This window comes from Coptis chinensis, chromosome 7 (genome assembly GCF_015680905.1).
Source record: "Coptis chinensis isolate HL-2020 chromosome 7, ASM1568090v1, whole genome shotgun sequence".
In the NCBI taxonomy this organism is placed as follows: Eukaryota; Viridiplantae; Streptophyta; class Magnoliopsida; order Ranunculales; family Ranunculaceae; genus Coptis; species Coptis chinensis.
In genome coordinates this window covers 52,260,322-52,277,128 of record NC_141462.1, presented here as the reverse complement: position 1 = coordinate 52,277,128, position 16,807 = coordinate 52,260,322, and the positions used below count along the sequence as shown (strand labels likewise).

Below are 16,807 nucleotides of genomic sequence, written 5' to 3'. Positions count from 1 at the left end.
AGTGAAATACTCTTTCAGAATACCAGCTGGGTGCCAGGGGTCCATCCACAGACTTATATCTTTGCCTGTCCCAACTTGATAACACACTAGCTCTTTAGCCTCATCTCTCCCCAGCACTATACTCCTCCAGCTCCATGAGCAGTCATTCAGAATGGCCATGTCCCAAAAGAACTTATTTTTTATTAAGTTCTTCCATACCCACTGAGTCCATAGTGTGTCTTTCCTGCTCACAATGTTCCATACATGCCTCATATTTGCTGCCCTGTTCATTACCTCCAAATTCCTTATTCCCAAGCCCCCCTCGTCATATGGGTAACAGACGTCCTTCCATCCAATTAGAGCATGAGATGTTGTATAGTCCGGCCCTTTCCAGAGAAAGTTTCGCATTAACTTTTGAACCTCATCCACTATTCCTTTAGGCAGTCTAAACGAAGAAATCCAGCAAATGTTTAAGTTACATAGCACAGCCTTGATCAACTGTACTCTTCCCCAGATCGACAAACATTTACCTTTTTCCAGCTCGGTATTCTCTTTGACACTTTCGTAACCAATGGCAAACAATCAGAATATGAAAGTTTCGTAGTATAAGCGGTAGCCCAAGGTACTTAACTGGTAGTGTACCAACTGGATATTGTAAAATTCCCTTCACTTCTTCAGTCATATCCTCACTCAGTCCTGCCAAAAACAGCTGACTTTTTCCCACATTCACTTCTAATCCAGAACAAGATCTAAATTTTCCCAGAGAATTCACAAGGCTCATAACCGTTTCAACATCCCCATTCATAAACGCAATCAAATCAAATCATCTGCGAATGACAGATGAGTAATAACAGGTTCCTTACATTTATAATGCAATTTATATTCTCCCCTTCTAGCAGCCTGCTTCATAAGGTCCGAGAATAGTTCCATTACCAAAACAAATAGGTACGGAGATATAGGATCCCCTTGCCTTATTCCTCTTTTCTCCTTGAAATACCCATACGGAGTCCCATTCACCATGATAGCGAACGAAGAAGTTCCAATACATTCCTTCACCCAGCCTATAAACTTTTCTGGTATTCCAATCCTTCTAAGAGTAAACACAACAACCTCCCATCTCACTGAGTCATAGGCTTTTTTCAGATCAATCTTAGCCGCACACCATGGTGGATAAGCATCTCTATGATAATTGTGAAGCAGATCCTGGGACAATAAAATATTATCTTGAATGCTCCCCGGTATAAATGCTGACTGGTTTAGTGACACCACCTCATGCATAATAGGTTTCATTCTCAGTGTCATAATCTTAGTAATACACTTGTAAATCACATTGCAACAAGCAATAGGCCTATAGTCATTCAAACTTGTAGGGGTCTGTATCTTCGGCACTAGTGATATACAAGTAGCATTTACTTTTTTTTTTTTTGGTTGGTAAGCTTGTTTTAAATGAGATCAGTAACTCTTTGATGCTGGCGGGATTCGAGCCCCAGACCTCTGGTATCATCACCCAAAGATTTTACCGACTTTGCATGCCCTGAAGTAATTTTGTATGGCTCTAACAAAATCATCTCCCACTATTCTCCAGGCAGCCTTGAAGAACAATGATGAGAACCCATCATTTTCTGGTGACTTATCACTATCTATGCACGACAATGCCTCAATAATCTCATCCCTAGTTATGTCTGCCACTAACCGTTCCCTCGTGTTATTGCTAATAACTTTTTTTGGTTCAATTGCATCAAAACAACTAAACTCTAGTTCCTGCATCTCCTCTGGCGCATAAAGTTCCTCATAGAAGCGAACACATTCAGCTCCTATTTCATCCAAATCCTCTTTCACACTGCCAAGTTCATCCCTCAAACATGTTATCTTATTCACTGCCCTCCTTGCTCTCACTGACTTGTAAAAGTACTCTGTATTATTATCCCCCACAGTAATTACCTAATCTCTTGATTTCTGTCTCACACACTCTTCTTCTGATTTTGCAGCCTTGACATAGTCTCTAATACATATCCTCTCTTCATCAATCCAGCCCCTATTCAAAGGCTCAATTTGCAACTTTGTTTGGATAACATCCATCTCTTCTTTTTTTTCCTCTGCCCTTGTCTTTACATTCCCAATCCTCTCTCTGTTCCATTCAATCAAAGCCCCTTTCACAATCTTGAGTTTTCTCATAAAGACAAACATTGGGTTTCCTACAACTTGACTCACCCAAGCCTGCTGGACGGTTTCCAAAAACCCTTCCTCTCGAGTCCAGAAGTTAAAAAACCGAAATGACTTCTTATTATGGCCCTTTTGTCTTGAAGAATAAGTTACCATAGAAGAGTGATCTGATATAGTGCCCGGGTTCAGGAATTCAGCTTCTACTTCCTCAAACTCATCCAGCCATTCTGCATTTACAAGAACTCTATCTAGCTTTCGCCAAATTCTTATACCTCTTATGTTCCCCCCTTGTATTTCATATCTGTCAGTCCAGCCATAGTAACACATTGCAGAAAATCAGTATAATGTATTGGGTGGGTCGGCCTACCTCCAACTCTCTCCTCAAAACTCAAAACTGAGTTGAAATCCCCTAATATCACCCAAGGTCCATGATGCAAACACGAAAAGTTTACCATCCTGTTCCAGAGCTCTCTTCGAGTAACCAAATCAGTGCTTGCATAGACAAACGTAGCCATGAAAATTTTACTACTAACTAGAGTCACCTCCAATGTTATATATTGCAGTTCCCTCTCTATAACTTTGACCTTGCACCTGTTGGCATCCCAACATACCCAAATCTTGCCCTTCTCACTATGGATATAGTTATGTTCCACATTCCATCCCTCACAACACATTCTACTAATTTTGTCAATGTTTTTTTCCTAAACTTTTGTCTCTACCAATCCCATAGGGCTAAGCTTATGTTTCTTTATCATCTCTCTGACTTCCACCTGTTTGAACCCCACATTTAGCCCCCTCATGTTCCAACACCCTAGATTTATCATCATTTGGCCTTTCTCTTTGGATTAGAGTGATCGTACTTGGCAACCACTATATTTGATTTTACATAACTAGGTATCTTAGTCGTCTTTATAACTTTCGGGCTCACCTCTATGTTGTTCTTCCCCTTATCTTTTCTGTTTGTCTCTCCTCTTTCTTTTCTCTGATCAGTTCTGCTTGCGTCTGTTCTGGGATTTTCATTACCTTCCTCTCCACTTCCTTCCTAATCCCTTACTTGCTCAACCACCACACCTCGTCAGAACCTCTTATACTGCTCGTGGCCTACAAGTATTCTTTTTTTCGTCGACCATTCTTGAAGCTCTGTTTTTTGTTTCATTCTTCTCCTCATCATTGCTTATTTCTTTCTTCTCCTCCTGCTCATTCATTTCAGCTTGCGTTACTGATACTCCCTTTTCTACCATTGCTTGCTTTATAGTTTCAGTAACTTCCTTTGCCTCTGTCTGGTTCTGTTCCTTCTTTCTCATCCATACAGTAGTCATACTTTCCATCTTCTGTGGTTTCCTTGGACAGTTATTGTCATTATGTCCAAATAGTTCACAATGCTTACATTTGGGTGGCTTCCAATTATACTCCACCTTTATCTTATACGCTCTTTTCTGGTCCAAGACACATGTGATATCCCTCGGGTACTCACATTTTGTATCCACTTCCACGCAAACTCTTGCGTAACTAGTCCTTGTCATGTCCTCTGTTGCCTTATCAGTAAATAGCGGCACTCCTATAGCACTCGCCACCTTACTGAACCCCTTCTTATTCCATAATTCCATCGGGAACTTCTTTAATATTACCCATATAGGGATAGTCTTCATCTCATCTGCCTTGACAAAAAGCTTCCATGGCCTGACTACAATAAGTTGGCTTACTATGTGAAAAGATCCTATGTCCAGCACAGTGTTTCTATCCTCCTCACTCCTAAATTCAAATGAGTACATGTTCTCCCCATACGTCTTCATCTCAAACCCATTCTTCAACCTCCATGTTTTTATGACTACATCCTTCACAAACGCGAAACCCAGTTTCCTTCCTACAAACGTCCCCATAATAAGATTTTCAAACTTCTTATGCACATCAACATACTCTTTAGACTCAAAGTGTACTATGTTGTTCATCTCAACTGTGCCCGGTTTGAAATACTCAAGAGTTTGCTTTCCTACTGATTTCCTACCTAGTATTTTAGCCCATGACCGTTTCTGACCAGTTTGAATGACTGCCTCTGATGTTTTTTTTGTACTATCTTGGGTCAAGCCTGTTGTTCCTTCACTCTGCTCTGTTCCTACAAGCATGATCTTTAGTGTATCAATTTCTGTTCCAGCCTTTTTCTCATCTCCTATATTTTTGTATCTTACTTTCAGGGTTTGCAAGGTCATATTTCCATGGCTTCCCTCTTCAGTTCCTTCCTTTCCATCATTCTTACCTTGTTGCTTCATATTATCACCTTTCTCTGATGGTTCCTCAATCAGGTTTTCTACCTGTTCTTCTTATCGCTGAACTAGCAGTTCATTATGGATCCGGATCATTCGTTTTTTCAGAAGTCTCTCGAGTGACCCTTTTCCATTAACTCTCTCAAACTCCTTCTCATGTTTCTCCGTCTCCTCATCATCAGTGTCCTCCCTAGAAGGTGTTCTAGGATTTGCGCTCACTTTCTCTCGTGTTTTTCTCTCTCCATATGTTTTTTTGTTAAATTGAAATACCCCTTTGAGAATCGCCCACTAAAAGGTCCCTATTATTATTATTATTATTGTGCAAGCTCACACGTAGGTGCATTCAATCTTGTGTTTTGCATTCTTTTCCCAAGCTTCGCTTGTAGGTACGTTCATTCAATCAATCGAGTGTTTTTTATTCATTCTAATGCAAGCTCAAATGTAAGTGTATTCCATCAAGTGTTTTGCATACATTCAATCAATCAAGTGTTTTGCATTCATTTTAATGTAAATTCCCACGTGGATGCATTTAGTCAAGTGTTTTGTATTATGTCGGTGTATAATGTGGGGTTATAGGGTTTCGAAGTTGTTCATCTAAGATCTAACTTAGATGATCTAGGCTAGGGTTTATGGTTTAGAGGCTTAGTCCTTGTTTTACAACGATCAAAGCCATAGTAAACGATAAAAGTGAACTCAAAGGCCGAAAATCTCAAAAGCACAGGAAACACTCCAAGGATTCATGGATCAATGACTAAACCATTTGAAACACAAGGACTAAGCCTCTAAACCCTAAACCCTAGCCTAGATCATATAAGTTAGATCTAAGATGAACATCTTCCGAACCCTATAACCACTTTATACACAGACAGAATGGAAAACACTTTACTAAATGCATCTACGTAGGAGTTTGCATTTGAATGAATGCAAAACACTTGATTGATTAAATGTATGCGAAGCACTTGATGGAATACACTTACTTGTGGGCTTACATTATAATGAATGAAAAATACTTGATTGATGTACTGAACGTACCTACAAGCGAGCTTGCGTTAGAAAGAATGCAAAACACAAGATTGAATGCACCTACGTGTGAGCTTGCACTATAATGAATGCAAAACACCGGATTGATTGATTGATTGTAGAAAACTCATGTTCTTATCGCTTTTTCCGGATACAACCCTATTATTTAACTAATACCTCAAAAGGTGTGTTACAGAGCCAAAAGGAGCCTAAAAGGGACACCATGGAACAATTGGGAAAAAGTGCCAAAAAGTCAAACTGCCAAAAGTCAACGGTCAACGATCAAAGCCATAGTTAACGATAAAAGTGAACTCATGGGCAAAAAAACTCAAAAGCACGTGAAATACTCCAAGGCTTCAAGGATGAATAACTAAACCCTTTGTAAGTCAAGGACTAAGCCTCTAAACCCTAAACACTAGCTTAGATCATATAAGTTAGATCTAAGATGAACAACTTCCAAACCTTATAACCCCACTTTATACACCGATATAATACAAAACACTTGACTAAATGCATCTATGTGGGAGTTTGCATTAGAATGAATGCAGAACACTTGATTGATTGAATATATGTGGAACACTTGATGGAATACACTTACGTGTGAGCTTCCATTAGAATGAATGAAAAACACTTGATTGATTGAATGAACGTACCAACAAACGAGCTTGCGTTAGGAAGAATGCAACACACAAGTTTGAATGCACCTACGTGTGAGCTTGCAAAATAATGAATGTAAAACACCGGATTGATTGATTGACTGTAAAAAAAACTCATGTTCTTATCGCTTTTTCTGGATATAGTCCTTTTCTGGAACCGATACATCAAAAGGCGTGTTATAGAGCCAAAAGGAGAAAAAAGGACCCTAAAAGGGACATCATGGAATAACTAGGAAAAATGTGCGAAAAAGTACAACTGTCAAAAGTCAACAGTCAACGATCAATGTGAACGATAAAAGTGAACTCAATGGCCCAAAAACTTAAAAGAACAGGAAACACTCTAAGGCTTCAAGGATCAATGACTAAACCCTTTGTAAGACAAGGACTAAGCCTCTAAACCCTCAACACTAGCCTAGATCATATAAGTTATATCTAAGATGAACAACTTCCAATCCCTATAACCCCACTTTTATACACCGACAGAATGCAAAACACTTGACTAAATGCATCTACTTGAGAGTTTGCATTAGAATGAATGCAAAACATTTGATTGATTGAATGTATGCGAAACACTGGATGGAATACCCTTACGTGTGAGCTTGCATTAGAATGAATGAAAAATACTTGAATGATTGAATGAACATACCTACAAGCGAACTTGCGTTAGAAAGAATGCAAAACACAAGATTGAATGCACCTACGTGTGAGCTTGCACTATAATTGTAACGCCCGTATTTTTAAATACGTATTTTTCTATTTATTAATTAATTATTTATTTATTTTCAAAATTCGTCGGATTGGACTCGGGATACGTGGGCCTGGTTTTTGGGCCCGAGTCTATTTTGGGCTTGGGTTTCGGACCCAAGTATATAAACACATTTTTCTAGAGAATAGGGTTTTAAAAATAATAAAAATAATGAAAATGGAGGCAGAGAGAGAAGCTGGTTTGCTGGAGAGGTGGAGCGCGACGGCTCGGACTCGGAGAAAATCGTGGAGCTGTTAAGACCTGTGAGTAGAGTTTATCTCTCACCACTACTAAAACTATGTTTTGCATCTGCTTAGTATTTACGTATTTTACTGTCGAGTGTTTCCGACCAGTTTTTTATAATTTTTAGATCTGTCGGTATGTTTAGATTTTGGAAAAAAAAAACCGGTTATAGTCTTAGACTGTTGGAGCTCGAAAGAGTTCGGTGATGGTGGCGCAAGGAACAGAGAAATAGTCTCTTTATCCGGTCGAGCTGTGATACTCTGGTGGTGCGTTTTTGTTATTTGAACTTGTTGGCCGAAAGACTGCTCAAATACTGTCCGGACCTTTTTGATTTGCACCTTTGACTTTATGAATTTTATTTGTGGTGAATGATGTCGGAATCGAGTGGGTTAGTGTGGTATAGTGTTGGGTTTGGTTGGGGATGAAAACCCAACTGTTAGGAGTGGTGGTCGATCTTTGCCGGCTTCGGTAAACGTGTTAATGGCGGCACGCCCATCCACCAGTAAACCAATATAAACTGTTTTGGTTGTTTTTGGGTTGATTTTGGTTGGTTGAGTGATAATGGATTTAAGGGGGTGTGTTTGAGTGCATTAAAATTTTCGAGTGGAGGTGGAAGAACCATTAATGGTGGTGAAATGATTTCTAGATCCAGTTTTGGGGATGTTTGGATGGAATGAATTAGAGTTTTGTGTTTGTTAAAGTGGTGGGGGTTTACACCCTCTTCACTTTCGGTTGGTTTGATTGGGTGGTTGTGTGGAGGAGTGGTGGCCGGATTTCTGGTGGTGAAGAAGATGAACAGTAGATGTCGGTTTGGGCCTTGGGCCGAAATGTTTTAATTTTTGTTTGGGCTTTAGTTCTATTTTGTTAGTTGGGCCGAAATTTCAAGGTTTGGTTTGGGCCAAAAGCTAATTAGTTCCTTTGGGCCGGTTTAGATTCAGTTCTTGGGCCGTTTCTAATATTGCTTGGGCCAGTCCATATAATTTAATATAGATCCCATTTGGGTCGGGTAGAATTAATAAGTTGGTTTTAGACTTTCGGGTTCTAAGGTTTGGGCTTGGCCAGTTGGGTCCGAACCATGACCTTGGTCATGAGCCCATGAGCCATGCACCTTTGACCTTAGCCATGAACCATGGCTATGACCATGAACCTGTCGAACATGGAAACGACAGTTCGACTTTGACGATGACAGTTTGACTTTGACGGTTGACTTTGACCTTTGACCATGGCATGTTGACTTTGACTTTGACTGTGACCATGATGTGTTGACCTTTGACCGTTGACTTTGACTGTTGACCGTTGACTTTGACTGTTGACTTTTCCAGTTTTTCACATGTTTGTTTATATGGATATATGTAGTAATAAAATATTGTCGGATATTGTATAACTTGGTTGGTCATTATCTAATTTAGATTTGACGTGAGTAGTGTGTAAAGCATATATATATATTGGGCTTTGATTGTGGACTGTGGACTGTTTATTTGTGCTACGTTTTATGTGTATATTATATGGACACATATAGTAATAAAATGATGTGGAAGTTAGTATATATTTGGTTGTCATTATCTAAGAAAGATTTGACATTGATGTTGTGTATTTTTGACACGTGACGATATTGAGATGTTAGGAGACATTACATTCCTAATAACGTTATAATAAAGATGTATGCGATCACGTTGAAGCATTGTGACATGATATAATATCTTTGGGATAGTTATATTAATGCAATATCTTGGAGAAATGTATATACACTCCATTATTTTATATGTGAGATGCTAATATAGTATTGGTGAATATTTGCCCACCGGAGTGTGTGTGTAGTGCAATAATATATTGGCACGCGTGAAAGTATGAAAGTGGTTATGAGATATAATTGAGATATTTCTAAATATCATGGCTTAGTGCAATAAGGTAATTGACAGACGTGATATAGTGGATTTATTATGAGTCATTAATGTATGACACTTGAATAAATTACGAACGAAAATCCTAGAACGACTACCACAACTCATGTGATTGGCCCTTCCCGGCGTTTCAGTTAATCTGAATGGGCTTCGGGCCCCCCTTCCGGGCGTTTCAGTTAAAAGCTGAATGGCCCTCCGGCGAAACCCGAATAGTGGCTTGATTATTCCGTTCGCAAAATAGAACGATGATCGCTAATATTTTATGCGAATAGTGGCGGTGCTTACATAGATTTGGCTTCCGTGTGAGGATTTACGGTGTCGCGGCATCCCATTTCAGGTGGTGGTTACACGGAGTGGCTCATTATGTAAGGGAGGCATGTGGATGTACATGTTCGGGTTGGGTTGCGATTGTGGTAGCCAGGGAAACTAGGTAAGACATAGATACGACGTGATTTTAGGGACACACAAAGAAAGCCTGAAATAATCTAATTATGGTAATATGTTTGGTTGGTTATTTGTTTAGTTAGAACCTAAGGCGCCTCGATGGAGGAACTACATGCCTTATTTATGATGTGTATAGTTTGTTGTGTGGTTAGTGGGAAGTTAAGGCGCCTCAGTGGAGGAACTACCTGCCTAGATTATTGAACTTAAGGATGTTGTATTAGTCGTTAAAAGTTAAGGCGCCTCGATGGAGGAACTAACTGCCGTATGGATTGTGTATGTATATGTATAATTATATGTTGTATTTTAGGGCTACTCACACCAGCATTTTTATAATGCTGACCCGATTTGCATGTTTGCTTATCGGGTGTGTTCATTCAATGAACATAGTTGATAAGTTTTGACAGGTTTAGTGTTGAAGAAGGTTGGCTGCTGCTTGTGGTTTGCATTAGCGTTACATCTCCGGATACGTTTTGTTTTTCCCTTGAGGTGATATAGCTTTTTAGTCTAGACAATGTTTTTGTATTCTCATTTGTATATTTTAATTAAAGAGTTATTGAAAAGAGATTTGTAACCTAATCTTAATTGGGAATTTTTGTAATGAAGAGGACTTATGTATAATTGAAATTTTGATTGGTTTTTAATTATCCGCATATTTTAAACTGTTTATGGGTTTTTGGAAGTGGAGAGTGCGTCACACCTCGGAAATCGAAGAGTCGGGAACAAATAATGTTTTTTCCGAATTCTGTCGAAATTCGGGGTGTGACAATAATGAATGCAAAACACCGGATTGATTGATTGATTGTAGAAAACTCATGTCCTTATCGCTTTTTCCGGAAACAGTTATATTCATGAACTAATACATTAACAGGCGTGTTATAGAGCCAAAAGGAGACAAAAGGACCCTAAATGGGACATCACGGAATAACTGGGAAAAAGTGCCAAAAAGTAAAACTGTCAAAAGTCAAAGGTCAACAATCAAAGCCATAGTTAACGATAAAATTGATCTCAAGGGCCCAAAAACTCAAAAGCACAGGAAACACTCCAAGGTTTAAAGGATCAATGACTAAACTCTTTGTAAGACAAAGACTGAGTCTCTAAACCCTAAACCCCAGTCTAGATCATATAAGTTAAATCTAAGATGAACAACTTCCAAACCCTACAACCCCACTTTATACACCGATATAATATAAAACACTTGACTAAATGCATCTATGTGGGAGTTTGCATTAGAATGAATGCAGAACACTTGATTGATTGAATATATGTGGAACACTTGATGGAATACACTTACGTGTGAGTTTGCATTAGAATGAATGAAAAACACTTGATTGATTGAATGAACGTACCTACAAACGAGCTTGCGTTAGGAAGAATGCAAAACACAAGTTTGAATGCTCCTACATGTGAGCTTGCAAAATAATGAATGTAAAACACCGGATTGATTGATTGACTGTAAAAAAAACTCATGTTCTTATCGCTTTTTCTGGATATAGTCCTTTTCTGGAACCGATACATCAAAAGGCGTGTTATAGAGCCAAAAGGAGAAAAAAGGACCCTAAAAGGGACATCATGGAATAACTAGGAAAAAAGTGCGAAAAAGGACAACTGTCAAAAGTCAACAGTCAACGATCAATGTCAACGATAAAAGTGAACTCAATGGCCCAAAAACTTAAAAGAACAGGAAACACTCTTAGGCTTCAAGGATCAATGACTAAACCCTTTGTAAGACAAGGACTAAGCCTCTAAACCCTAAACACTAGCCTAGATCATATAAGTTATATCTAAGATGAACAACTTCCAATCCCTATAACCCCACTTTTATACACCGACAGAATGCAAAACACTTGACTAAATGCATCTACTTGAGAGTTTGCATTAGAATGAATGCAAAACACTTGATTGATTGAATGTATGCGAAACACTGGATGGAATACCCTTACGTATGAGCTTGCATTAGAATGAATGAAAAATACTTGAATGATTGAATGAACATACCTACAAGCGAACTTGCGTTAGAAAGAATGCAAAACACAACATTGAATGCACCTACGTGTGAGCTTGCACTATAATGAATGCAACACACCGGATTGATTGATTGATTGTAGAAAACTCATGTCCTTATCGCTTTTTCCGGAAACAGTTATATTCATGAACTAATACATTAAAAGGCGTGTTATAGAGCCAAAAGGAGACAAAAGGACCCTAAATGGGACATCATGGAATAACTGGGAAAAAGTGCCAAAAAGTAAAACTGTCAAAAGTCAAAGGTCAACAATCAAAGCCATAGTTAACGATAAAAGTGATCTCAAGGGCCCAAAAACTCAAAAGCACAGGAAACACTCCAAGGTTTAAAGGATCAATGACTAAACTCTTTGTAAGACAAAGACTAAGTTTCTAAACCCTAAACCCCAGTCTAGATCATATAAGTTAGATCTAAGATGAACAACTTCCAAACCCTACAACCCCACTTTATAACACGACAAAATGCAAAACACATGGGAGTTTGCATTAGAATGAATGCAAAACACTTGATTGATTGATTGTATGCGAAACACTTGATGGAATACACTTAAGTGTGAGCTTGCATTATAATGAATGAAAAACACTTGATTGATTGAATGGACGCACCTACAAGTGAGCTGAAGGCTTTAGTCTGATAGGTGGTGCAATAGGAGTACCGATGTTCGCAAATAAACTAACTGAAGAGAAAAGAAGAACTTCATATGCTCGAGTATGTGTAGAAGTTGAGGTTGACTGCAAATACCCGGAGAGCATTACAGTCGTTGTTGATCAGACTAGAGCCATTGAAGTTGGATTCGAGTATAACTGGAAGCCACCAAGATGTGCTAAATTGCAAGGTGTTTGGGCACACAGATAATAGCTGCGCTAAAAATCAATCATGGAAGGAAGCACCAAAGGTGGGTTCTAATAAAGTATGGCTAAAAAAACAGAATAGTAAAAGCACAACACTGGATATGGAGCAGCAAGAGGATAAACACGAAGAGCAGAAGGTTAAAGGTAGTATGACAGTAGGCAATGAGTTACAGGAGATTCATAATGTTGAGGAAACTGGGAGGATATCAGCTGGAAAGGAAAAAGGTTGGAAATCTCCAACTAACGAAAGTGAAGGAAGCGACTCAAAAAAAGAAGAGGACAAAACCGAGATAGCAAACATCTTTGGAAGTGGCGGCGATGAAAATGAAGCCAAGTCACAGGAGCAAAGTAATGAAGGTATAGATGATGAAGCAATACAAGAGGAAGGAAATGGTGGAGGTAAAAGGGTAATGAGAGTGAAGGATGGCAGACACCTACACGGAGACATAGGGCGAGAGTGCAACTGAACATAAGAATTTGAATGAGGAAGGCGCCGCGAAAAGAAAATTGGAAATATGAGTACTCAAGCAGGATTTGGACACGCCCTCATCAAGGTAACCCAAAACCACTTGTTTCAACCGGCGGGGCGACGCGTTGCAAGGACGTAATGGGTGGAACCACAAGGGAAAAAGGGCAACTTGGAGTTCAGGCAGTGAAAGCACCATCTTTTGTGAGGCACCAGAGAGTGTTTAAACACGATCAATCTCAATGAGATAATTTGCAGGATGCAAAGTGGAGGTGGTACGAAGGATTAAGAGAATTGGGCCAGAAACAGGCCCAACAATTGAGAAAAGTTTTATCAAAGAACCCATGGCACGCAAGAAATATAATGGCAGCAAGACTGCCCAAGATAGATAGATAGATTAGTCTTTTTTGAGTCTAGTATGCATGGTTACATGAAATGTAATAAATTGCAAATATAAATGCATATAATGTACCAACTGTAGGGTACATAGAAGTTAACCCGAGCTCATTATTTATGATGATGGTAGGTGAGAATGTAACAAGAATTTATTTCTGAATAAAATAGGGGTAGGGGACCTCTTTAAAAACCTCGCTTACCAATCAAAAAAAAAAAACAAACAAAAAAGCTTGCGTTAGAAAGAATGCAAAACACAAGATTGAATACACTTATGTGTGAGCTTGCACTATAATGAATGCAGAACACCGGATTGATTGATTGATTTTAGAAAACTCATGTTCTTACCGCTTTTTTCGGATACAGCCCTATTATGGAACTAATACCTCAAAAGGCGTGTTAAAGAGCCAAAAGGAGAAAAAAGGACCCTAAAGGGGACATCATGGAACAACTGGGAAAAAGTGCTAAAAAGTCAAACTGTCAAAAGTCAATGGTCAACGATCAAAGCCATAGTAAACGATAAAAGTTAACTCAAGGGCCCAAAAACTCAAAAGCACAGGAAACACTCCAAGGATTCAAGGATCAATGACTAAGCCATTTGTAAGACAAGGACTAAGCCTCTAAACCCTAAACCCTTGCCTAGATCATATAAGTTAGATCTAAGATGAACATCTTCCAAACCCTATAACCCCACTTTATATACCGACAGAATGCAAAACACTTGACTAAGTGCATGTACGAGGGAGTTTGCATTTGAATGAATGCAAAACACTTGATTGATTGAATGTATGTGAAGCACTTGATGGAATACACTTACTTGTGGGCTTGCATTATAATGAATGAAAAACACTTGATTGATTGAATGAACGTACCTACAAGCGAGCTTGCGTTAGAAAGAATGCAAAACACAAGATTGAATGCACCTACATGTGAGCTTTCACTATAATGAATGCAAAACACCGGATTGATTTATTGATTGTAGAAAACTCATGTTCTTATCGCTTTTTCCGGATACAGCCCTATTATTTAACTAATACCTCAAAAGGCGTGTTATAGAGCCAAAAGTACCCTAAAAGGGACATCATGGAACAATTGTAAAAAAGTCCCAAAAAGTCAAACTGTCAAAAGTCAACGGTCAACGATTAAAGCCATAGTTAACGATAAAAGTGAACTCAAGGGCCCAAAAACTCAAAAGCACTTGAAATACTCCAAGGCTTCAAGGATCAATGAACTCTTTGTAAGACAAGGACTAAGCCTCTAAACCCTAAACACTAGCCTATATCATATAAGTTAGATCTAAGATGAAGAACTTCCAAACTCTATAACCCAACTTTATACACCGATAGAATGCAAAACACTTGATTGATTGAATATATGTGAAACACTTGATGGAATACACTTACGTGTGAGCTTGCATTAGAATGAATGAAAAGCACTTGATTGATTGAATGAACGTACCTACAAGCGAGCTTGCATTTGGAAGAATGCAAAACACAAGATTGAATGCACCTACATGTGAGCTTGCAATATAATGAATGCAAAACACCGAATTGATTGATTGATTGTAGAAAACTAATGTTCTTATGAATGCAAAACACCAGATTGATTGATTGTAGCAGTTAATGGGGACTTCTAAGGGGTGATTTATTAACCTTAGGGGTATTTTGGTATTTTTACAAAAAATTAGGAAAACATGCAAAAAGTACGAGAGTTATGACAGTTTAAGAGTGCAATTCCTAGCACACTACCTGCTTGAGTTTGCATTGATGGAGATGATCTGGGTACAAAAACACCATTTAGTGAGGAATCTGACATGGACTTTGTATGTTCTGCATTCACTAAGATGTATGGTGTGGGATCTCTGGAAAGGTTCAGGAAGAGACTTGACGTTGCGGCTCGTGAAGGTGTGGGATCAGACAGGACGCATACAGAAGAGAAAGACATCAAGGATCTTGCAATGGATATAACACTTGTAGTTATGGTGCAGTGGGAAATAATACTGAGGGTGTTCAAACACAAGAAGCGAAGGGTAAACAAGTCAGAGACTACTTGGTAGTGGGATGTAATACAGCAGATAGACAAGATTCGCTATTGAAATTACAGCAAGATGTATAGTACTATTGCACAGAAACGAGGAATCAGGGAATGGAAGGTAACAACTTTGAGAGGGATTCCAGAATAATAGGAACTAGAAAAGACACGCAAAAAGAAGGAACACAAACCAACATGAGGGCAGATGGACATGATCCTATCGTTCATAAAAATCGATCAAAGAGTACAAAAACGTCTTGGGCAGATGTGATTGGAAAGGGAGCAGCGGGGAGAGAAGAATTGAGTTATATACCTCCCACTCTTGTCAATGGAAAACCAGTTATACAAGTACAGAGCACACAATTTACTGCTTTCAATAAGAAATTTGAGAATCTGGTGGTTGGGTCTTTTGTGGGGAAGCGGTTGAATTATAACTATGTTAAGGAGATTGTTGGTAGGATTTGGAGGGTTAAGAAATTCATAATGAAGCCATATGCAGATACAATGTTTACTTTCTAGTTTGAGAATGAGGATGATCGGAAGGCAGTATTGGATGTTGGATCGTTCCATATTGCAAGTAAACTGTTTGTTGTTAGGCCTTGGAGACTCTTTGTGGAGGCAGAAACGCGAGAGTTGAGAACGAGTATGGGTAGTGGTGAAAGGGTTACCTATGGAAATGTGGAATAAGGATGGCTTCAGCCAAGTCGGGAGTGCGATTGGTATACCGATATTCATAGATCGGCTAACGGAGAATATGGCAAGAACTTCGTATGCAAGAATGTGCATTGAGATAGATGCCACATGCTCGTATCCAGAGGGAATCCCAGTGGTCTTGGATCAAAGAAGAGCGTACAAGATATAGTTTGAGTACAATTGGAGACCACCGTGCTGTAGTGGTTGTAAGGTATTTGGTCATACTGATATTACTTTCCCAAGGCAGCCAAATTCAGATGCGAAGGCACAGAGAGTATGGCTGAAAAAGGGAGACAAAGGAACTGCAGAAGGAGTACAATGCAAACACTCAGATATTGAGGGTACGAAGGGGAATGTCAGAGAGGATGTGAAGGGAAAAGGGGCTGAAATAGTAATGACAAAAGACACAGATGGTGTTAAGGGGAAAAATGCAGCAGTGTTAGAGGACGCAGAAGTACAGGAAGTACACTTGGTTAGTGAAGACAAAGAGTGGCAATCGCCAAAGAAGAAACATAGCTATAAGGCGAGAAGCAGCAATGGGGGAAAGGAAGTAGAGTGCATTACTGGTACATGTCACAGTAGTAATGAAAGGAATGCAGCTGGAAATGAAAAAAGGAGTGATGAAAGAAATGTGATAGTGAATGATAATAAAAGGATGGTGATGCCAAAAGGAGATAATCGATTTAAACATCTTGTACTGAGTTGTGAAGGGGAAGAGGGGATGAATGAAGGGGTGAATGACCCATCAGGTGGTGTTACACAATCAGATATAGCAGAGTTAAGGGGAAAGCACACAAAGCAGACAGAGGGCAGTAGGGGCAGCAAAGAAGGGGAGAAGCTAAGCCTCTTAACACAAACTTAACACCTTAATGATTAATTACGCCTGTTGGAATGTGAGGGGATTCAATAAAGGATTCAAACAAGTAGAAGTCAAAGAC

At 39.1% G+C, this 16,807-nt stretch overlaps 1 protein-coding gene and 1 long non-coding RNA gene across 2 annotated transcripts; one reads left to right on the top strand and one right to left on the bottom strand.

The window, feature by feature from the left end:
* Window positions 1-1,482: 1,482 nt before the first annotated feature.
* Window positions 1,483-2,469, bottom strand: LOC147487896 (uncharacterized). Its single transcript, XM_086574178.1, has 2 exons — window positions 1,949-2,469; window positions 1,483-1,819 (listed from the first exon to the last, which is right to left on the bottom strand). Exons 1-2 carry the CDS (start codon window positions 2,467-2,469, stop codon window positions 1,483-1,485), a joined length of 858 nt encoding a protein of 285 aa, XP_086430304.1.
* A 4,537-nt stretch (window positions 2,470-7,006) lies between these two features.
* On the top strand, window positions 7,007-10,036 carry LOC147487895 (uncharacterized). The gene is made up of 2 exons (XR_015202418.1): window positions 7,007-7,087; window positions 9,800-10,036. It is a non-coding gene; the product is annotated as an uncharacterized LOC147487895 (long non-coding RNA).
* The last annotated feature ends 6,771 nt before the right edge of the window (window positions 10,037-16,807 follow it).

Excerpts from the sequence above, each read along its gene's own strand:
- LOC147487896 (XM_086574178.1), bottom strand. The coding sequence starts at position 2,469 with ATGTGTTACTATGGCTGGACTGACAGATATGAAATACAAGGGGGGAAC. Across the intron at positions 1,820-1,948 it reads GCTGCAAAATCAGAAGAAGA|TGTGAAAGAGGATTTGGATG; the intron begins GTGTGTGAGACA and ends TGAACTTGGCAG.